The sequence below is a fragment of the Lagopus muta genome, chromosome 1, assembly GCF_023343835.1.
Source record: "Lagopus muta isolate bLagMut1 chromosome 1, bLagMut1 primary, whole genome shotgun sequence".
NCBI lineage: Eukaryota > Metazoa > Chordata > Aves > Galliformes > Phasianidae > Lagopus > Lagopus muta.
In genome coordinates this window covers 27,275,130-27,300,271 of record NC_064433.1, presented here as the reverse complement: position 1 = coordinate 27,300,271, position 25,142 = coordinate 27,275,130, and the positions used below count along the sequence as shown (strand labels likewise).

The 25,142-nt window shown below is 35.5% G+C and overlaps 1 protein-coding gene across 2 annotated transcripts in view; it reads right to left on the bottom strand.

Annotated features, from left to right (window-relative positions):
• Positions 1 to 1,468: 1,468 nt before the first annotated feature.
• IMMP2L (inner mitochondrial membrane peptidase subunit 2) overlaps positions 1,469 to 25,142 on the bottom strand; it is a 446,037-nt gene continuing 422,363 nt past the window's right edge. For both annotated transcript variants that reach the window (XM_048938017.1, XM_048938011.1), the window contains one exon: positions 1,469 to 1,925. In XM_048938017.1, coding sequence (XP_048793974.1) covers positions 1,809 to 1,925 — 117 coding nt within the window. In that variant the 3' untranslated portion in view covers positions 1,469 to 1,808. The remainder of the gene's footprint in view (positions 1,926 to 25,142) is intronic.

The window sequence follows — 25,142 nt, the reverse complement described above, 5'->3', positions numbered from 1 at the left end:
GTGCTAGTTCATATAGACTACCTATGAAGCCTGTTTCCTATTGTGCTGCAGACATGAGGAAGAACCAAAACATCAGAAAGCCTGTAGTTGAAGAGGAAGGATGCTGATGTACCCTTCATAATTTGAGTCCGGGAAGCTTTTACCACTGATTTCATTAGAGCCAGGACAAATGTGTTTCATATCTGGAGAGTGAAAATAATGTATCTGAAATACCTTGTAACACATGGTTGTATGTTACTGCTGCTGATTGGACCCTTCTGCTTTTGGTAAAATGGTCTGCTCTTTATGCTCTGCATAATGAATAATCTTTCTCAAGTCAGTAATGCGTTCAGCTTTTTCTAGTATCCAACCTGAACCTCCACTGGTCCCCTGGTGCAAATTAAGACCATTACCTCTTGTCCTCTAGACTAAATCACTAATGATCTCAGAGAAGAGGCTTAACTCCACCTCCCCACATCTTTCTTTCAGTTAGATGTAGCAATAAGGTCCTGCCTGAGCCTCCTCCAGATTGAACAATCCCAGTTCCCTCAGTTGCTCCCCATTAGACATGTCCTCCAGACCCTTCACCATCTTCTTTGTCCTTCTTCACACATGCTTCAATGCCTTTCTCATAGTGAGGCACCCAAAACTGAGCACAGTATTCAAGTTATGGCCTCATCAGTGCTGAGTACCAGGGGAATATTTAAGAAGATTGGACAGAAGTAGAGCTTTTTCACTATGATTGAACCCGCAATCTAACTAATACACAATTACATATGTGGCTTCAAAGAAATGTGGTATATTATCATCTTGTCTGAATTTCGGATAATTGCATGATTTTAGCTGAAATGTTTAAAGAAATTTTGTGTGATTTTAAATTTTTTAAGTGCTATCCTATCTGTAGTAAAATTCAATAAATATGAAAGTAAGCTGGCTCATCAATCTGCAACTGAAAATGTCATTTTTTTCCGTTCTCAATACTTATGCGTGTAGAAGTTTTACTGCACATTCAAAGAAGGTATTTACATTAATGTATTTATATTACTAATTGTATAGTACTCATATTAATGACATATTTTTAACTAAATGTGGTACTCAGTATGAACAATGATTTACTATACTTGAGAAATGAATGAAATACTACATTCATGGACTGCCATATGATTGGTATATATTTTTTCTAAATGTCTACTTCAACAAGGAAGTATATACCAGGAATGTTTATATAAGCAATCCCAAAAGAGATATTAAAATTAAGCAAAATTTACTCAGTTTAGTAACAAAAACAAGACTCATTAAAAGAAAAAATATCTCATTAGCTTTTTGAAAAAATGTTATAGCACATATGATTAACTTTTCAGCTATAGAAATAGTGATTATTTAGTATTAGAAATTATAGAAGATGTTTAAATGAGTTGGTTTTTTTCATATACAATCAACAATAATAATGAACAGTCTGTTCAGCTACTAAAGAAACAAGCTCAATGTAAAAGATTAAAATATTTTATTGAAGTTTTTAATAATTTCTTATCCAGAGAAGCACAGGTACAGACATAATAACACAAACAGTGTAGATGGAACATTCAAACCTACAAGAAATGTGTAACTATTTCAATCCAAATATGCACAATGCACAACTGTTTGAGATTAAAAAGCAAAGAAACAAACACTTCACACTAAAGGTGGCAATTTAACATGAAGATATTGCATTTATTTGCTGATATGGTATTGGGTATTAAAGCACACTTGGCAAAGCTTTTACAGATGATGATAAAACCATGGCATTTCTTGCTTCACCCCTTGTTTTTTTCATCTAAATGTTTAGCTCATTATTGCTCTCTCTGGAGAGGTTTGCGTTCTGGAGGTAGCATTGGTTGTAACTTCTGCCAGCGTTTTGGAGGCCAGAGGATATGAGTGGCACGAGCATGTAGAAGTCCAAGAGAAACCTGTACCCAAAATGAAATGTGTATAATCAATAAAAACTGAAAATTAAATGAATTCTGAGAGGTATAAGGCACATGTTGACATATTAGAATAATCAGAGAATACAAAGCAGAATACTTTGCATGCACAAAGAATATCTATTGCATGTAACGAAAGAAAAAACATACTGCTTCAAAAACAACTTTTTGTTTGCTTTGGTAAAACATTTCGTGGAACCCAGAAAAATGGAATTGCATGGTTTATAACAAACATGAACTAGGAGTGTTTTTTCAGGTTCAAGAAGCAGCAGCTGGTCAGAACAGATGAGGTATTTTATAATCGTATGAAAGCTAGTCGTGATTACCTATGCTGGGCATGGCAGAAAAAGGTTAAATTATCTATTCTGAATAATTTAAACAGAACCTGTGTCTCAGGTTTGAGCTACACTAACTACACTATGATGCTGGCTTTTCTCAAGCATTCTGTACTGCCTTTCCAAATTCCATTTTGTCTCCAACCAAAAACGGAAACTACACTGAGCTATTTCCCTAGGATAAAAATGTACTTCTGGCAGAATAATTGGAAATACGTTTAAAAATCAAAAGTTTTTAGGATTACCTTACACTTCATTCATATGTTTTGTAAATATTTTGCATCTTATTATCTATTAATGCGTTATTTCAATAGTTTTGCTTTACAAACCACAGAATGGTTTACAAACCATAGAATGGTTGAGACTAGAGGGGACCTCTGGAGATTATCTAGTCCAAACACACCACTCAAGCATGCTTCCCTAAGGCACATTAGCCAGAACTGTGTCCAGGAAGCTTTTGAATATCTCCAGGAAGGAGACTCCACAACCTATCTGAGCAATCTGTGCCAGTACTCCATCACCCTCACAGTAAACAATTTTTTCCTCATGCTCACATGGCATTGCCTATGTTTCAGCTTGTGCCTGCTGGCTCTCGTCCTATCAGTGGGCACCACTGTAAAAAGTCTGGCCTCATTCTCTTGAGACTGCCCCCTCAGATTTCACTCAAGAATTTAACTGAACTTCTGATTTGAACCTGTACATTCCTGCTTAAATTTTTATGTAAACCCACTACTTCAATCCAATTCTATTTCTCATCACAAAAAATAAAGTGATTTCAGTAAGCAGGTAATTCAGCATTTTATGCAAATGGACACCAAATAGCCCCCTAGGAATATCTTCAGCTAATTTTCTTGATTTCATTTCATAGGATTAATGTATATTCACCATACTCTCTCCACTACATAATTAAATCAGTGAAGCTGAAGTAGTCTATATCTAATTCCATATTCTGTAGTTTGATGAAGCAAGTGAATTACTTGAATATAATTTGGCTACCTAATAACCCACAATATCTAAAAGAATCTAGAGTAGATCACTGAAACTGCAGTCTAACATTACATTTTCCTTGTTTGATCCCTTGCAAGGACCATTTATTTGCCTGATCCATTGCCTCCTTTTCCTGCACTTAAGCAAAGGACAGTATATGACCAGACTGATAAGTAATAACTCCTTTTTGACAGAATTTAGCTACTTTTATTTTTTTTATTTTATTTTTTTTTTAAGTCTTGACATACTTCTGTGTAGGTTGTTTGATATTTACAGAATTCACAATATCCTTTACCTCAATTATTCCATAAAGTGGCCTGCAAATGTAAAATTACCACAGGGATTAGTTCTCTGAATATACAGCATGATGGCACACACATTACAGGCTGGTTCCAAAATATAAAACTACTGGAAACATCACTACTGCATATAAAATGTGACAGCATTAGTACAGAGATAAATGTTAAAATACTCTTCTCCAACACAAATAACATCTCATTTTCAAAGCTCTGTGTTTTCCTCAGTGCACTGCTTGTTACTGATGTCAGTAGGAGGTCTGCACACAGACTGAGAATATAATAAATGAATCAAAACTTGTTTGAAGCTCAGACAGGGAATAATTTTGCCCAGAGGAATAATTCTACTGACCACCATCTGACTTGAAACTAATAAAGAAATATCCTTCCCATAAACCTGATTTAGAGGACAACATGACTAGTGCTAAAAGGGAAAAATGGATATTGTAGGGTTATGGAAGTCTTTACTAAATAACAAATGACACTGATGCTATGGGACTTCTTTTAAAATAACTCAAAAGCTCACTTTTAAAGCACCTTGCTGTCTGACTTCTGCAAAGAACCTTAATAACTTTTGTCCATTGCCTATTATTATTCTGTAGTTACTACTGCAGTCATGAATTTCACTGAGGAAGAACACAATTGCTTGTAGAGAATAACCTGCCCCTTTTAATGGATTTACCCTCATCAAGGTTAGAAGTGGACAGAGGGTGAACAGAGAGGCTACACTTTCTGTCAGAACAGTGAAATATTGAAATAATCTGTTAAAGGAGAGATTTGCCAATTCCCTTACAGACATTATTTACTCACTTAGGAAAATAACTTTACCCCCTTGAAATACTATTTTAACTGTAAGAAAAATTAACCCTTTCCATGCAAAAACTCTGAGGACCAAGAGGTATCAGCAATTGAAATAGTAGAATCTTATTCTATATTAAAGTCTAATTCTTAATCTTGCTGTTGCAACAACAAATGCTATTCTGAACTGAATCCATATTATTCTCCCTAATTTGAGCAGTTTTGGCATTAATTTTATATTTTTAATATTTAAATATGTAACTGACCAACTGATAAACTTTTTTGTTCTTTTTAACATCGAAGTTATGTCTGCAAAACATGTTTTGAAAGAATAATATCATTTTGGCACTGTTACTGTGACTAAAGCTAAATTTCCTTGAAATTTGCTTGTTGTTACTATGTTAGTTGTGTGGAAACTGATTAATTTTGGCACCACATTAGGAAAAGATAAGTCTAGCCTTGATAGTCCTATCAGCAGTGGAATTTACGTCTTTCTTCCTCATTGTGTTCTAACAGGTGGATAAATGCACCTCTGTTGGTAAAGAGGCTTATATTACCTTTCCTGATTCCAAAATATGGCCTTTTAAAATGCTCATTGATTTACAGACTGTGCTCTCTGCTATTTGAAATCTTCACTACCTCTTTGATTCCTTTTCTAATCTCCAGTCATAATGCGAAAAGCAGCATTGATACACTGTCAGGATTTTGTGGAGAAGAAGCACGCAGAGGTGCACACCAAATTCTTTATTGGAATCCAGGTCCTCAGTCCACATTTCAAGAAAAGAAAAAGTCCAGATAAGAATGTAACAAGGAAGGGTATTTGCGGCTTTCTCAGGGTACGTGAAACCTACTTAAGCTACTAAATGCAGCTACTGGTGACCATCATTGGATTTGAAACTAATAAAAAAATATCCCACCCATAAACCCAAGTTAGAGGACAGTATGGCTAGTGTAAGAAAGGAAAAATAGGTATCGTAGCTACTCCTGAACTTAGCTGCAAAATCACTTTAGGTTAGGTGGATTCTTCACAGGTTTCTCTTTGCTTTTTTCTTCTCCTTGAACCTCTTGTGATTAGGATCTAGCTAAAACAGGCAAGATTTCAAATTCTGTAACAACAGTGAAACAATGAAGTACAGCAGCACAGAATGTAGCCTGGGAAAGAGCAGTGCAGAAACAGAAGAAAAGGTCTTTACAACAATTTTTAATCTAGACTTCCTAAGCAGTCAACTTACTAATTAGAAGTAACAGTAAGACAAAGAGATATAAAGCAATACAAGACTGTTTGTTCTGCTGATTTTGTAACTCCGTAAGCCTGTATTGCCATTTCAAGTAACATGCTACCAATCTCCTACTAGCTCTCTATGAATTTTCTTCCCAGGCTTTGTTTGAATTTTGCCTGCCTGCCTGCAGTTTTGATTTAGCTTGTTTAGCTGCAATTTTTTTTCCATAATGATTAGATAGCTATTATCTAATTTGTTATAATTTTGTTTATATTGATTAAATTTCCTTGTATCTGCAAAAACTTTTGGCATAATTACAGGCTTTTGTATATAGCAAAAAGTTACTATTTTATGTAGAATTAAATTTTTATGACCTTATGTGGATTTCAGGACTATAGGCATGGTATCATAATAAATGGGTACAGAATTACACTGCAGACTGCAGGCTTAAAAACAGCTCAGCAATGGTCACTTAAATGTCTGACTGAGGAGCTGGTTGAAAAAGATATAAGGCTATCAAAATGACCAAAGAAGAGTTCAAAAGAACAAGGAATAAATAACATAAATAAAACTTAGAATGTATAATAAATACAGATAAAAAGGAGTTGCCAATCAATGAAAAAAAAAAAAAAAAGGCAAAAAACATGTCAGGATTTGTATTAAGAAAAGGAGAGATAAGAAACCATCAACATCACAGTTTTCATGGTGAAGGATTTAGGATGGCTATAAAACTTGCTAAAACACTCTTTTCCTGTCTTTCTACGGAGGACAAGTGTTCAAAAAAGTGTAAAATAATGTAAGAAATTTTGGAATAGCTTTACCTGACACAGATAAATATGCAAAGAGAACAGGAAGATTATAAAGCACAGCAGCAATCTTTAACACTGGATCAACATAACAATCCTTACTGAAAGTGTATTTGAATAAATGTGTGAATACAAATACACTTCTTCTGAGGAAGGAAATACTACTAGAAAGTGCTGTCTTAAAATGGTTTAATATAGGTTAAGATTAGAAACATTTCAATTACTAATTCATATGTTGTCTCCCGTTTCCATTAATACCTAAATGTTTAAATTGTGCATCCTTTAAATTCCACTGAAGAGAACAATGATGGATATAAACAGAATTAAATTATAACCACAGCAGACTATAATCTGTATACTGGAGAGATTTTATTAACTGCTACAAAATCACGATTTTTGAGGCATACATCAGCCTCTGATTTTGAAGAGTCACTTTTGCTTTACTCTCATAAGTTGTTCTAGCAGTATTCCACAGGCCTTCCAAAAACCATGGGCATTGATAAATATGCAAAGAAAATATCACTGATCACAGTTAGTGTTTCAAATTATGCTTTCTATTCTCAGAAGTACTACATTCTCACTACATTGTTCTTGTTCATATACACGTCAGCAACGAAACTTCATACACAGCCTTTCATGTGCTCTGCACTATGGAACAACAGCTGTACTTTAAATTTTCTTTTCAAGTTGTCTGCTTCATAATGCAAAATCATTGGGGATGGAGTTGGGGGGATTTCTGTAGTAGCAGAGTTCTATTCAGACTGCATTTGGAATATTTAGTACTCCCCACCAGAGGTTCTGAAAAGTGCTTATACACAGTAGGTAAAAGACCCCCTAATTGGGAGATAATCAGGGTGATTTACAGATAGATGATTTATAGACACCATTTGAGCAAGACAACAGATTTAACGAATTTTTCCATATCTAGTAATTCTTATCCCTGTTATCTATATTCTATTAGCCAACTAGCTGTAGCTTAACTAAGTATACACAAATTCTGGAAGACAGGGAGTGCCAAATTTGTGTGGAGGTTGAAAAATGTCTCCAAAGAGACACAGTTAATAATAAGAAGAGAAAAAAGTTCCTGAGTTCAAAAAGTCTCAAAGAAAACCTCAAGACGGAAATACCTAGGCAACTATGCAGTATTTCAGCTATAATACTAACAAAAATATATAACATGGCATTGCTATCTGTGTCAAATTAGATTGCTTGTCCTTAAGAAAGGTTGTTACACCAGGTTTTGATATCAGTTTGTAGGTGTAAAACGGTCTCACAGAGAATTCTCCCAGTAAATTAGTCTCTTCAGAAAATCCATACTTTAATAGAAAGTAAACATGATTGCTATTACACTTCATTTTCTGTACATGGCTGAACTTTGAAACAACTACTATCAAGTGCAGTAGCAGGAAATAAGGCTCAATAAAAATAAATTCCAGTGGATTATAGTAAAATCCCAGAGAAACCACTTCCTCTGCTAGAAGTACCTGCGATAATGAACAATGGCAGAAGAAACAAATATCCTTGACCTCCTTCTTTCATGAAACAATCACAGAAAGATGAGAATAAATAAATTATTTTGTAAATAAAACCATACCAAAACAGATTTTCTTTAACTTATATCAGCTTGTTGAAGGTTAGCAAATCAAGATGCTAAGTAGCTCATGAATTTAAAAACATGAAGTGATAGATTCCTTTCAGCTACACAGCAAAATACTGGCATCTTCATCATTCTTTCCTCTCATCCCTGAACAAATCAGACCTAATGGAGCCATACAGATCTAGTGACAAAGAAAAGAATGCAGCCCATTAATTTTGCTAGTAAGTGTTCCATTACAGTTCCATTAGTTTGATAGCTGAAGCAGCAGCTCCAGGTACAGATAAAGCATTCCATATGCATCTTCTTTCACAGAGCTACCGTATAATCAGAAAGGTCCCTATCAAGGTTATCAAATTCAGAAGTGTTCATTTAGCTAGATAACATATTATAAAAGTGTCTGGAAATATATAAATCACACTGTGACAATAATTTAATTTTGAGATGTTTTAAACAGTAAAAATTGCGACACTCAGAAATGATGCACATGTACTACATGTATAAGCATAGACATGGTCACAAAATAAGACATGAAAGACAGGATTATGTTTCAAATGCAATGACTGATTCCCAGAATGAATAACATTTGCATATTAGCACAGAATATTTGTCTGAAATTCAAATAACAAGTGTGAATTCTCCAATCAAACGTGATTTTGCAATTTAAGCTATTCAGATCAGAAAAGGTGAGCACGGTCACTGTACTGTAAGACAAGCTTGGGTTATTGACTGAAAATGTGACATACTGAAAACACTGGGTTTCACTGTCTTTTGTTCTATCCTGTCTACACACTTCCCTTAAGCCTTAACATACGAGAGAGGTAAAGTAAAGGAAAGAAATGATCACCAAGAATTGAATATTTTTCATATATTAGATCTTTCCATGGTTACTGTGCAGATAGAGACTGGTTAACCTTGAACTATGATTAACATTCATATCAGTAGTGTAGATTTAAAGGAATCAGTATCAAGTAATGCATTTTTTATTCCATTTGTGAAGACATCAGTTGTCAAAGTCATTGACTAAATTAAATGTAGTAGCAGGGTTGGGACAAATATTGTATGAGCTTCTATCTCATTTTTAACTCAGCATATTTTCTTGGAATTGTCATGGTTGTATTATTGAAAGGGACACTACGACTAATTAACTTCTTTGATCCTTCCCATTTGTTTCTTTCTGTGTTTTCTATAAAAGTACATTAAAAATATGTTAACATAGTGTGCTACTAGTTTTTTATCTTCAGAAAGTACAGCATTCTTCAAAATTATTCTTTCTTCTTTATGAACAGAACCTTTATGCTAAATAGATCTACAAATGGCTTACAAACCAATCTATTATTTATTTTAGAATTCTAGTTAGAAAAACAGTGAAAGAATTTGCTTAGTTCACAGTATGACATGCGTTGCGTGCTGTACATAAACAAATATCATTCAACAGTTAAAAGCTTTTTAATATTTCACTGGATGAAGCACAAAATTCACAGGCTATATAAGATTGCCACTAAGCAACGCAATTCAACAGAAGACCAATACGTACTAATAGCATTCATGGCAGAGCCCCACATTAAAAAACAGTAATGGATTTGCAATTCAATACTGAAAAGAATTAATAAATTGAGTTGCAATAAACAATTATTATAATATATTTATTAGCTTCAGACAGAAAGCATTAGCTTTCCCAAGTATTAATTACTCATAAATACATAAAAGCTTTCAAATGTGAATTCTTATTCAGCACCACACTGCGTTAGTGCCAACAGTGTCAAAAGAATGTGAGTATAAGTGACATTTTTTAACTTACTACACTGATATTGATTATGTGAACCATATTTCTTGACTGAATTCTGAGGACACTACGCAGAAATGCTGTACATTACAAATTAAGTTGTTTTCCATTTTTAATATGTTGTATGTCATTAATGCAAACACAGTAGTGCACGAGTCGAAGGGCAGGAGTCACAGCACAGCTTCCTGAACTCACAATTGCATTTGCTGTCTCACTATGCTGTTCCTCTGCAGACCCTATTCATCCTTCTGGGCTGATGCTCATGCAGGTGAGACCATGATGTCTGTTTCATCACTCCATCTCTGTAGCGCTGTGTGCACTACATGCCATTGCTCTGGCCATGAGACTGTGATACTTCTAAGCTCTGCTGCAAGATGGAGGTACCCTTACTCTGCTGCCAGCATGCACTTGTGGAAGTGTCCAGCAAAACCTGTCTTTCACAAAGCTAATTATGAGTGGCTGACATTGCAAAGCTGCACAAAAATGCTCAGATGACAGACCACATTACACCAAAGTTGCTCAGGAAAGCACCCACTCTCAGAAATCAGGGCAAATTATTTATGAACTTGAGAGGTGCTGACACTAAGGGATATCATGGAGGACATCTCATCCCAGTGTTGCCATGGCATCACTTTAGAGCAGCTCCAGCATGGCTGACTTCATAAGGGATCACTTCTGGGAATCCTCATCTTAAATTCTACTTGGTAGAGACTTGCCCACCAGGGGAGATCACATTACAGTAATTATCAATGCTGAGGTAAGGAAAGAAGTCCAGAGGAAGCAAGAAAAGCTGGCATATGGGAATACATGAGAAAACAGTTCTAATTTTAATGAAAGGTACCACATGTTACAATACTGCAACTATTACTGGGCAAGGCAAGACTTTTATAAAGTTGGGATAAATGTTCCAAAGTTTTCAGTAACAATAGCTTCCACGTTCAGCAAATAGATCTGTCAGCCTACTCAAAGGTTCTCCATTATTTGTCATACATTTTCCAAATTCTAATGAGGTTATTGCAATACTGTTGATTTTCTCTTATCTTAAAAGATCAATGTACAATAGACTATTTCACTTAGATATTTCAAAAAAGATTCTACTGTGAGGCTTGCTTATATTATCTTCCAGAAACAGTTTGACTTACAGAGAACATGCTATTGGCAATATGAGTTATGAAAAGCAATGGGGAGTAAATATACAGTGAGCAGCTAGGATATCAAAATGTCATTAAATAGCTGCATGATATGTTATTAAAATTATAAAAGACTTTTTAATAGAGGCCTGTGTGAGAATGGCTAAAGCTCATCTAAAACGGTAAGTTTCATCAAGATAATTGTATATACTCAATCCCCTGAGCTAATTAACTGGAAGAAAAACCACACACCTAAATACTTAAATATACACAAAGATTTTTCTCCCTCTTATAGCTTTAATAACAGCTATGAATTTAAGAATGCTTAAATACTTCCTCTCTTGTCTTTATCTGATTTATTCTGCATTTTCTTTGAACTTACAGAGAAGAGATTAAATGTACTAAAACCAACTTGTACTTTATTTGGAAATTTTGTATGTCTTATTATATTGTAATATTTGTCAAAAGACATTGCTTTTTGGTATAATCATGATCATATAGCTATCCTATCACTTCGTAAGGGAAATTATGATTAAATAATTGACTCTATTAATTATGAATATCATTTCCACATCCTACATAACTAATCTGCTTCATATTCAGTTTTTTTTTTTTTTTTTACTTCACTCTTGATCAGCTTAAGATAATGGCATAACAGGTTCAGCTAAGAAAAAAAGCTGCACAAAAATAAATCAAAAGTATATTAACATTCATATCCTAATTTAGATGCTGTTGCAGTTCTCCTTTGCAAGCCTAAATATACAAAACTGAATCACACATTAGATGATTGTTTGATTCTGTACAGAAAAATTCCTAAGTGAGGTAATAGACTTCCTGTGTGCTTATGGAGAAGGCAACTTTAGAGAATTCACTATGATGGATTGTATCACCAGGCCTGACATGTACCAGGTAGCCAGGCAGAGCTGACTGATGCAGGTGAATCAGAATCGTTGACTGGCTTGGGTTGGATGGGATCATCAAGTTCCACCCCCCCTGCCATGGGCAGCTTTGCCACCCACAAGATCCAACTGCCCACTCCCAGTGGAGAAGTAGCAGACCAGCAGTCAGGGTGATGCAGATCCCCATCACTGTGGGGATTTCATAAAAAATTAGGAGGGAGAGAAGGAGACCATGTATCAGCTTCCTGGCCATTACATTAGAATCCAATTTGCTGGCCTAAAGAGAGGCCATTCTGCCATTGGGATGTCCTAGGAAACCTCTACTAGTCACTGTATGTCCTCTTGTAGAGTGGCACAGGATTCCTGAAAGCCTGTGCAACACTTTGAAAAAGCACATAAATGACTGAGGTTCACTAGAACATAGGAAAAGCAGTTAGTAGACAGTCCTAGTCAGTTCTCTTCAAGGTCTTTGAAATTATTTCTGGAACATATACAGTATTTTTTTTTTCCCCTTGCTCTCCAGCTTTCTTTAATATACACTTCAGTAACATGACAGGATGCTATATACTAAATAACTAAGACAGACTTTATTTCAAAATAAAAAATTGTCTTCCTGGTTAGACAAAGACAATAGCCAGACTTAATCCACTACTTCCTCATCAAGAACTGTATTTATCTCAAGGAAACATTAAGAATTTTTCTTGAGCTATACAGCATGAGAGAGAAAGTAGTGGAAGACTAATGAATTCAGTTTCCTGAATATTTAATAAAATATTCTCTCATAGTAATAATCAAGCCATAGTTCAGCAAAGCATGTGCTGAACTTTAAATATTCAAGTAAAACACTTGAGCACGTTATTAAAATTAAGTAAAATAAAATGATAAAATGAATATAATTTCCATAGAGCTGATGATCCAGATTTATTAACTCTTTCAACTGCATTATTTTTTCAGAGTATATACAGCTAATAGGTTATTTTAGCTATGTATAAGCACATAGGATGGATAAGTCATCAGTATGGGGAAATGATTAGCACACTTAGGAGCTGAAAGATCTAAATTTTAAAACTTAACACCATCAAAATTAATTCAGTCAGAGTAGAGCCCTTCCACTTCCAGAAAGAAAATCAACAAAATTAAAATTATTTTTAAGCACTTACCTTTGTTGCACAATAGATTCAAGATACACTGCAAATACAACATTAATTCTGTACCTCAGTATTTTGGGGGACAGCGATCACATTTTAGGCCAGCAGAAGGCTGCATATCCATCACCATTGCTATAATGCCTGGAGATCAAAACTGTCTCTGACATTAGCTGAGGAGACAGTAGTAGTGACATGTGCAGACAGCATAACTTGATCATCAGTCTACTTTGGAAAAATATAGTTCTGTATGTTTAATGAGTTGATTTTTTCTGCTACAGGATTAAAACACTTGAAGTAAGTGAAGAATAAAGTGATCCATATTTTAAAAGGAGTATGATTCTGAGATGATAATTATGAATTGTTCATCTTCTATATGGCTTTTCTATCAGCTATGTGTAAAGGCTATGGAATTAAGGCATTTACAATTGCTTTGCAGTGGAGATCTGGCAACATATCTCAAGAATCTTTGTTCTCTCACTATTGCACAGCTTAATCTGAGCATAGTAAGGGCTATGCATTCTTGTTTTCAAAATGAAAATTTGAGCATTTTCTTGTTCAATGAGTCCAAGTCTTTTTTTTTTCTTCTTTTTTTCTTGAAGATAAAAGCAAAACAAAAGAATAATCCACCACCAAACCTTGAGAAGACATGCCTCCATGCATTACTCTAAATTTCCTGTAGTCATCTAAGTCTCCATGTGACCCCATATCTTCTAGAGTCACACACACTGACAGGAGAAAAGCAAAAGATGCTTTGTCTTCAGAAGTCTCACCATCTGGTGGTATGAACCATTTACCCATTTGAAGAGTGAATCAATCTTAAACTGGAAGCTGCCACATTGTACGTTTGTGGACACGAGGACTTTAACCATGAATCAAATATACATAATGACTCAAAATCATGATACTGAAATATGATGCAGCAAGTAAGAAGATGGAAGTTAGTATCTACTGATAATAACATACACATCTAGAAAAGTGTGTCTCCTATCCAAAGGAAACAAATGCAAGGCCAGAATCCCATGAGATTTAGAAAAACAGGAAAAAAAAAAAAAAAAAAAAAAAAAAAAAGAAAGACGTAGATAGGACAAAAACTTTGAATAGATGCTGAGTAACTTGAGCAATTCACACCCTGAAATCAGACTTCCTCTTCAGACTTCAGTAAAGATACAAGCTTAGTGGACATTACTGACAACTGAAAAAGACTCTCAATAAATACTAATACAAAGCCTTTTCTGAAACTAATGCCTTCTATTTTATTTTGTAGGCCCACGATGTCAGAGGCAGATGTTGGTAGTATGGCAGTAGAAGTTGAACCTTCACACCAACATTCATTCTGCTGCCATGTGACAGACGGCAGCTGAGGAGCAGTCTGACAAAATGGTGGCTGACACTGAGGTATATATGAAGCAAAGGTGTGTCACTGAATTGAAGAAAAAAAAAGTAGACATGTGCACAGTGAGGTGGTGCATTTCAGCTGTGGCAACAGCAACATGAAAGACAAGCCACATTCTGGAATGCATGCAGATTTTTAGAAAACCACATGCAGACTCTTGTTCATTGCCACTGAAAATGCACAGCTACTGATAGTGACTATGTTGAAAAACAATTTTGTAGCTGAGAATTTGCTCTATGTAATACTGCTATTGAGCTCTATGCCTCTGTTGTAGTTTACATAGAAATAAATAAATGCATGCAGAAATAGAGACTATCTCTTAAAAGCCAGCATCACTCCTAACCGATCAAAATAAATTCAATTATGACTTACCATTCTTCAGTACATTACATATTCTCATTCATAATAGTACAAAAGGCACACAAAATATTCCTTTAGTTTACTACTGTGGAAGTGACGCTACTAAGAATCTGTTATACCAAAGCACATCTACTGAATTTACTGCTGTTACACAAAGAAGATTGAGTCTATTTGATTATTATCGTTTGAGACTTTTTACTGAGTACCATGCCAAAATTAATCTCTATTTAATAAGGTTTTTTGAAAGAGTTTTAAAATATCAAAATTCTGAAATATGCTCATTACAACTATTACAAAGTAATTTAAAATGATAGCTTATAAATAAATTGTGATTGGATCCTAAAGCCATATCAGAAACAGTGTTCACATGACAGCCTGTCAGATTATTTTATGCATGATACATGGGTCCAGTTGATTACTAAATAGTTGTATTTTTATTATTGTCTTGAAAAAAGAAAGCTTAAATTTCTGCCATCACAAGTATAATTTTTGCTTACTTTTCCTTCCTGTATCGTAGCATACTGACATCATCCACCTGTACACTAGAAAACTGTGAATTTCTCAATTTGTGTCCCTCAGCTTGTCCACTATGAGACAGCACAACTGTTACAACATAACAGCCATAAATCCATAAACTGAAATGGAAAAGGCAACAAAGATGCTCATGAAGCCTTAAATTCTCTGTATTTGACAGAGACACTAACATGATGAGTTATGACATTTCTGTGTAAAACCCTTTTTGAATTTGGAGTGTGTCAAATTGCATCAGTCAGGAGTCAATAATTTCCTCGTGACATCTCAGCCATAGGGAAAGCTTGGGTGTGACTTTTTGTTTTGCTTTGCTATTTTAAGAGTATGATTGAGGACTGCGGTAACAGTTCTGCAAACTCCTCAGCCTTCAAAGCACAGTATAAAATACTACATCATAGATCTGTATATATTGAAAAACAAAGGGAGAAGAAAGAAGGAAGGAAGGAAGGAAGGAAGGAAGGAAGGAAGGAAGGAAGGAAGGAAGGAAGGAAGGAAGGAAGGAAGGAAGGAAGGAAGGAAGGAAGGAAGGAAGGAAGGAAGGAAAAAATTAAAAGAAAGTATAAAAAAAAAAATTCAGAAAAGTGCCCTCTGTTTTTGACAATTAAGACACTAGAGCTGTAGAATGTTGAAAAATATGTTCACTAACAAAAATATCAATTTTATATTTTACAAATATAAAATATAATATGTTTTTATATATTTTTATATATAATTTATATATTTATATATATAATTTTACAAATATAAACTTTTTGTAAAAATATTTATTTTGTGTTTATCTAAAGAAATTAAATTAGAAAACAGTAAAATTGACAATAAATATCACAATAAAAGCAAGAGTATCTTTGTTAAAAAATCAAGGTCAGTGACATAAATATAAAAATGAAGATGTGGCAGTTTTGTTAATAACTTTTTTGATTGTAATTGTAATTCTTAAGGGTATTTTCGCCATTGGTGTTTCCTAGAGGAAACAAAGCTGCTCAGAGCCAATAACATATTGTTCTATACTTTCTAAATAATGATACACGTTGCATTAAAAAAGTCATCCTCAGCTGTGAATTTCTTAATGCCTTAGTTTGAAATATAATTTTAACATTGACTGCAATCTGGAACTCTTCTTCAAACTGATTATTTGAAAGCCAGTTGAAGTAAATCCATGAGGACTGTTCCCGTAAACCAGTGATCCTAAGATTTATTTCATTTTCTTAGTAAAATGGGGGATTAGAAATGCAAGCAAGCAAACAAACAACAGCAACAAAACAAAAAATGGATACATGGAAGATTGTGAAAAATGAATGTGTCAAACTTCTCTTGAATCTTACTGGTTTCAACTGTTAATGTATAGAGGAATGTGAGCAGCAAAGCTTAACGGTGTTATTACACTGACAAAAGTAGATGAGCGTCTAGTATGGTGCTGCATTTTGCTTTCAATGCGGGCTATTATGTCTAATAAGCATAATACACGATAATATTACAGCTTGTCATGACTTTTATGGAAAACATGAAAGCTTGCAGCAAATAGGTAAGATTTATGAATATCACTGGTATACAGACACTGTCTCTTATGCTACCTACTGAAGTGCTAATGGAAAGTACTGCTAGTCACAGGGGAAACAAATAGGACAAAAATATTTAGTGGAATATTTGGTCTTCCAAACCAAAAAAGATATAAATAAATAAAAATCCCCCTAAAATATTTTGAGTTCTGCTACAGAAATGTGAATGTTGCTTAAGATTCCTTCCAGCACTAACAAGCACTGATAACCTAACCTGAGGGACTTATTTGGAGAACTTGTTTGTCAACCAGAACAAAACCCTATGCAAACAAGGAGGAACACTCATTCCCTCTGAAATTTCTGAATCTCCTGTCCATTTTCATAAGATAAGATATGAGTAGTGAGAAGCCAATTGCCTCACAGGCATTAGACTCAGACAGCTATTAGAATACAGTGCAGACTACTGTAAAATTTACAGTAAGTCTGACACAGAGCTTATTGGATTTAATGGATATAATTTAATATATAATTTAATTTGTTTCAGTGGACACTGGTTTTAACCCAATTGGTATGATCTAATGTCTACTGAAGCACATGGAAAAATACCCACAAAAGAAATCATATATGCATGCCCTATTATGAGCTCCTTGGGTGGATGAAGACACAGATTCTAAGACAAATTTTATTACTACTATCCTTGGCTTACGCGTCTGTATTTTTTTTTTCCTATTTCAAACATACTTGGTTTTACATAGAAAAGATTCCTTGGAAATAATCAGAGAACTTCAAACAATTTCTGTCTATCAGGAATACTTGTTATGACCTTGCTTTCTGCAGAGTAAAGGCACGTCTACATGCAGATCTTTCTGGCCCAAGAATTTGCGTGCTGGAGGTCTAATAAAGCAAATGCTCCAGGGTTTTTGACAGCCTCAAACTAGCACTATGTCAAGAAGACATAAGAAATAGATTGATATAACTTGTAATTTAAATACGTTGCATTAAAGTTCTCTGATGTCTAAAACAGCAATGTGATAGAGCAGTGATCTCTGATAAAAATAAGAGGATTGTTTAGTTTAACATACATATTAAATTTGGGAAATTACAGTTAGAAAACCAAGTTGAAGAAAATATCTAGTGATCGGAATTCACATAAAATGAAGACCAAATGAATTATTTTACTAGTTCCCTCTCTGTATGCTCTTGAAATCCTGTGAGAAAATCAGCAAGCTTGTATTTTCCCACCTAATTCAATAGGCTAAACTGAAAAACATGCTAAGCTCTATAGATAAGTAGTGGGAAGAGAGGACCTCAATAGAGTGATGCAGACTTGCTGTAGGCAGTACAAGTCCTTCCCATTTCCCTCCATTGACAGTAGACAGAAGCTAGGCAACTGTTCTATTAATTTGAGTGCCTCTGTTCAAGGCTTACAATTAGATTAAAAGAATCTGGGCTTCTTTATTGCTTTTAAAATCATGTAATGTTCTCCATTAAAATTCTCCATTAAAATCCATCTGTTCAAAAGACATGCTCAAAATAAATGGTAAACCTCATTTCACATTAAATTAAAGTCCCAAATAACTTGATACTATATTTAGAGAGGACAACAGCTTTCAGATCTCACTAGCCTGGGACCAGGATGCAGTAACTGATACTGCTTTTTCCCAGTCTCATGAATAATTGGAGTGTTTTTTGGAAGGGGTTTTGTTTGTTGGCTTTTTTATATTGCTGTTTCGTGCTTTTTTTCCCCCCCAGAAAGCTATGTCAGAAGTCTTCCTTTTTACACTGCAGTGCTAAAGGAAAGTAGTAATATCTGTAGGTAGATTACTGCACATAGGATAGGTTACAGCGTTAGAAATCTTGGTGACCTTGAGTAGAATCAGTTCTGAAATGCAATTTGTTAAATACTATTCTATTACCAGACAGATCTGGGAGTGAAGGTATATGAGAATAGTAAAGCTGAAATCCCTTGGGGTAGTTAGATAAAATGTAGCAGAACCTGTCTAAATAGCACATTTGTTGTATCTAGTTTTGTCGCTTCAAAGTGCTTTGCTCAGGAAGCTGCTAAGCTCAGGAGTAGAAATCACCTCATCTCAGCTATCACAAAAGCATTGTTGTATACTGCCTCTGTTCTAACCACACCAATACACTGCCATGAACAAAAAATCACTGATGCAAAGCTGGGCTAAAAATACTCCTTTTAGAAATAAAACAGAATGCATTAAAAAGAAAGATTTCTTGTCTACTATTAAATCACTCCTTTTTTTTTTTTTTTTTTAATTAAAAAAAAAACAAACAAAGAACAACTTGTTGATTTAACCTCAGCTCCCAAGGTTTCTTTTTTATATTGCACTTTCAGGGAAGTAGGTATGTCGTGTTTTCTCTATGGGACTACATCTGAAATGAGTCAGTCACTCTATACTACTCACACAGAAAAGAACTTCATCTAAAAGTACTTTAAGATTGGATCTTTTTGTGTGAAGCCTGAGCAATCTGCAGCCAGTGAAGAATAAAAAATATACTGAGGATTCACTACCAGAGATGCAATCGTGAGATGCAGAAATAATTGCTGGAAAATATCAGAAGATGGTGCGCAGTGGGAAGTTTGGGCTTCATACAGTTTTAGTCAGTTCTATGTGTCCTGCAAATTTTATATGCCAGGTTATGTAGATAGCAATATCTCATCATACAGAAATGATGCAATATAAATGGATTTTTAATTTTTTTATTTTATTTTATTTTATTTTATTTTATTTTATTTTATTTTATTTTGTTTTATTTTATTTTTAACGCACAGATAATATAGACATATCTTTACTTCATTTTTAGATGCATTATAAAATCACTCTCAACTTCCCGGTCTCTTACTTTCAATATAATTATTTCTCCACTGGGGCCTAGTTTTACTAAGTTTTACTAAGGCTTAACTGGCATATATTCAGTCATTTATAAATAAAACAGCCATGGATAGTTATATTATGCTAGTATGACTTTAAATTATACTTTTCACACTATCTGTAGGTTAAAGTCAAATGGATGGTTCTGGTTTCAGTTTGAAACAGAAAAAAAAAAAAAAAGAAGGAAAAACTGAAAGAAAGCAAGTGGTGATATTTAAAGATTTATGCTGGAACTCTGTTTCTGCAGGTAGTGCATGAATATTTTCTCTGAAATGAAGTGTCCTTGATACACTCTTCTTGCACTTTATATCGTTCCATGAATTATAAAAGAATTCACAGTGTCTGTGCATGCCAGTTTGAAAGTCAGTACTCTCCTTACAGGTAGACTGAAGTAAGGAAAACTGAATTATCCAGTCAGTAGTCACTTGGTATCAACACAGACTTACCAAAGGGAAAAAAAAATAAAGCTCAACAAGAAAAATATCTCCAGAAAGAAGCCTTGAGAAAGAGATATTAAGCCAGGTTAAAAGCATCAGAACACTATTTCTGGGAAAAATAAAAAAAAATAAATAAAAAAAATAAAGTGGTTAAACAGACCAATAATCGAGACTTCCATAGCTAATTGGAGAATGAGAGTATGATAAGGTTTCTATGACCAGGAGGTAAAAATTGCCCCCATAGACATTCATTGATGCTGACCGAACATTCACGGAGTCCAAACATGAATGTGACCACAGTGAGGTGGTGGGTGGTGCATTTCAACTGTGGTGACAGCAATGTGAAAGAGAAGCCACATTCTGAACAGCCATGCTCTGCTGTCACATCAAGAAATGTAGGGTGTCTCAATCAGCTCATCCATGAGATTCTGCTACTGCTGGTATGTCAAAAAAGAGTGTTTTGCAGCTGAGAGTTTGCTCCAACAAATAGTGTTATTGTGCTGTTTGTATCAGTTGCAGTTTCCATGGAAATAAATATGAATCCAGAGTGACCTACATATAACCTTGGAAACTTTTGTGTCTGTTTGGACTAAGTAAACATTCTTTTTTCAGTTTCAGTGGAATCCTTAAGCTAGGTTCAAAATGAAACTAACTGTACTCTCCTTTTATCTCATCTATTGGTTTTATATGAGTCACTGAACTATGCGCCCTTTCACACTGACTTAAAAGTTTAAAAATATACACTGTTCTAGTAGATTTGCTAGATTCAACACTTTCCTAGTACAATGATGATGAAGATCTATGTGAAAAAAAGGTTCCATTACAAATCTTTTCTTACAAACATTTAAAATGCTACATCTCACCTGAATATATCTGAAGAAAGAGCAGCTATTATGCTAGATAAGTCACAAAGTACTATGACGTGCTGTATTATGAACAGTAGCATACAAGCCTTATTTTCTTTTTGATTTTAAACTATCATTCAAAGTCAAAAGCACTTTTCGCACCCTCCTCCAAACTGCAAGCGAAATCCTTTCCCTTTGTCAAAGCAAAGCTACTTTAAATAGCAACATAATGCTGACACTGTGACAACAGAATTGCTAATTTATACACAACTGATTACCATCCGACTGATATGAAGCCAGCTGTAATATGCCTAATATGGTAGGACAAAAGTTCAATACAGTCTGCAGAAAAAGTATTCAAGATAAATTTCCTGACTATGCAAATCCTAATAGTATGTAAAAAAAAGAAAAAAAAAAAAAAAAAAAAAAAAGAAATAAAAAGAAAATTAGAAATAAAAAATTCCTACAAATCTATTCAGTAAGTCTGCCACATCTAGGAGCCTCTCAGCCTCTCACAGAATCACAGAATCACAGAATCACCTGGGTTGGAAGGGACCCCAAGGATCATGTAGTTCCAACCCCCCTGCCTAGCAGGGCCACCAAACATACACACTCTCTCTCATGTTACTGAGAGAGGTCCAGTCAGCAACTGAACTTGGATTTTGCAACCAAGTGGTCAAGATGGAATTACATCACTCTCAAGTGGCTAACGTAGTTGCTGATGATAGCCAATGCAGGATTTAATAAGGTATCTTGGGATATTTTATAGACAGGAAAAAGCCAATATAAATACAAGCAGCTAATCAAAGACAGCAAGAAAATGAGAAAATGATATTGTCCAATTGTCCCCATATAGTGACCTCTAAAACGCGTCTTGAAGTTTCTAGTCTTTAACGTATAGAACTTCTTTGCCTGAAATACTGAAAATGACAAATCAGAGCCAGGAAAAAAAAAAGAAAAAAAAAAAGAAAAAAAAGAGCATAATACGAAAAGTATGCAGCAATACATGAAAGAAAGTAATTCTCAGGTAACCATATACAATCCTGTGCCTTTGTCAACTCAAATTGTTTTAAACAATGCCCAATTCATGGCCACAACAGGGCAAATACTTTCCTTTCTTCATTTACTTGTTTCATTATCCATAGTATGAAGTGAATAAATAAAATTACTTCTAAAAAGCCGTTTTAAGTCATTATCATTTATGCCTCAAGGAAAAGAACCTTGAAATCCTTCTGTGTGTAAGTAATCCCCCTTCCCTTTTCAATTTGGAAATAAATTCTGCACATACTGGGAAGGAGGATCAGTTCAAAAGCACACACAGAAAATAAAAATTATACAAACTGAAGACAATTGGTAACATGTGTATAGTTAGGATTATATTAGGTCAATGAGCAGAATCCAAAAGTAGAGTTATTTTCACAGTGGCTCATAGAATATTAATTTACTAAATTGAATATTTGATAGTGCATTTTAGCAGCATTGTGGAAAAGCACAAGCAGTGCAAACTGACACCGGAACCCACATCCAATTAAAGCATTCAGAAACACAGTTTTGTATTTCGACAAAAACAAATACAGGGGATAACTCAAGGCACTAAGTAGTTTGTCTGGACTTTCTTGTCTTGATTTTCTTTACTGCGGACAGAGGAAGAGTACTCACTTTAGGACCTTGCCTATATCACTGTCTACAGAATCCCTTCACCCATCTCTTTTTTCCACAGATAGTAGATGCATCCTAAAGAGAATACTCTAAAGTTAGCCTTTTAGAATACCTTCAGCTCCTTTTAACCAATTTTCCAGGCAGGTGATTACAGTGAGAGGTCCAGGCATTCCTACACATTGCTATGCAAACACAGAAAAGATATCAAGACATAACGTTGGAAAAAAAACACCAAAAACAACATACTGTTCCTAAACATTTACTGTGCTTACAAGGACAACATAACCTGTAATGGATGCTTTTGCAACAAATATTAAAGCTTGGTGTATGCTGATATTCAGAACAGAAATTGTTAAACTCATTATTTAAATATACATAGCCTCAAACCTGTGCAGGTTCTGGTACTTTTAGTAGTTTTTTCTCAATTTTCCCTAAAGCTGATAATTTTCCAGGTAATCTTCAGCTACTTTTTTTTTCTTATCTGGCTATTTGAATTTATTGTGTGTAGGCTAATTCTTGAAGATCATACAGGTGCTAAAGTGTGCATAGACTACATGATCCTCATGCAGCAGATTAAGTAAAGTGGTGTGAAGTAATCACTTGCTATTTTCATTCTAATTTCTTCTTGGGATTTTGTTTATCTCTCAGTGCAGTTAAAAATGTAGGTTGCATTCATAATAGTTTTGGGATGCAGCAATTTTAGCTGCCACCTCTCCCTACGCTTCTCACAACTGCTGCAGTTCATTGATGATTTTGCCATCTGCCTATAAACCTGAAATGCTGGCCTAAATATGTAGAAGCTAGACAGACAACTCCATTATTAGACATAAAGACATCTTTAGAACCATAAACACAGTCTTCAAGCTTCCCACTACCTTACTGAGCAATCTTGAGACTGCAATGGGCTCAGCACGAGAATGGTTTAATCTAATCTGCACTGTATGGCAATGCAAGCTACTGCACTATCTCCTGGATTATGCCAAGGTTCTTAATAAAGGAACAGTTCTACTGGTCAGTGCACACAGTTGTGACATTTGTATATACAAGGACATACAAGGACAACAAGGCTGTCGAGGTAGTCTACCTAGGCTTCAGCAAAGCCTTCGACACTGTCTCCCACAGCATTCTCCTGCAGAAGCTGGCAGCCCATAGTTTGGACAGGTACACTCTTGGCTGGGTAAGGAGCTGGCTGGAGGGCCAGGTCCAGAGAGTAGTAGTGAATGGAGCTAAATCCAACTGGTGATCAGTCACGAGTGGTGTTCCTCAGGGGTAGCTGCTGGGGCATGTTCTCTTCAGTATCTTTACTGACAATCTGGATGAGGGCATTGAGCGCACCCTCAGTAAGTGTGCAAATGACACCACGTTGTCTGGAAGTATCGATCTACCTGGGTGTAGCGAGGCCCTACAGAGGGATCTGGACAGACGATAGCTGGGCTGAAGCCAATGAGGTGAGTTTCAACAAGGCCACATGCCAGGTCCTGCACTTTGTCCACAACAACTCCAGGCAATGCTACAGGCTTGGGGTAGAGTGGCTGGAAGACTGTGTAGAGGAAACGGACCTGGTGGTATTGATTGATGCTTGGCTGAACATGAGCCAGCAGTGTGCTCAGGTGGCCAAGAAGGCCAATGGCATCCTGGCTTGCATCAGAAAGAGCGCTGCCAGCAGGAGCAGAGAAGTGATTGTCCCCCTGTGCTCAGCTCTGGTGAGGCCGCACCTCGAGTACTGTGTCCAGTTTTGGGCCCCTCACTGTGAGGCCCTGAAGCAGATTCAAAGAAGGGCAACAAAGCTGGTGTCTGGAGCACAGGCTTTATGAGGAGCGGCTGAAGGAGCTGGAATTGTTCAGCCTGGAGAAGAGGAGGCTCAGAGGAGATGTTACAACTACCTGAAGGGAGGTTGTAGTGAGCTGGGTATCAGCCTCTTCTCTCATATAACTGGTCATAGGACTAGAGGGAATGGCTTCAAGCTATGCCAGGGGAGTTTCAGGCTAGGAAATTCTACTTCTCTGAAAGAGTGGTCAGGCACTGGAATGGGCTGCCCAGGGAGGTGGTGGAGTCACTGACCCTGGAGGTGTTCAAGGAACGTTTGGATGTTGTGATAAGGAACACGGTTTAGTGAGAACTATTGGTGATCGATGGATGGTTGGACTGGGAGATCCTGTGGGTCTTTTCCAAACTTGCTGATTCTGATTCTATGATTCTCCAGCGATGACAGCAGGCTTTTACTAGTGCAGTATGCAGGTTCTTGCTCGTTGCTGGTAAAATGTATAATGACTATGCTGTGCTTTGTAGCTGAGATGCTCTATCATGTTGTGTTATTGTGCTCTTTGTATCTGTTGCATTTTCCATGGAAACAAATAGAAGGCATTATTTTGGAGTGACCTATGTATATCACTGCTGATTAATATATGAATGCTATAAAAATATATATAAAAATACAAAAAAATATTCTATATGAGCAAATTCCTTTGCTGCTGTCTTCCTAACTGAGTCCTGTAAGTCTATAGCTTAAATAAACACCATTACACTCTTATTCCCATATGGTGCAGACAGGATTTAGTCAATGCAAAATTAGGCAGGCAATCTGTATA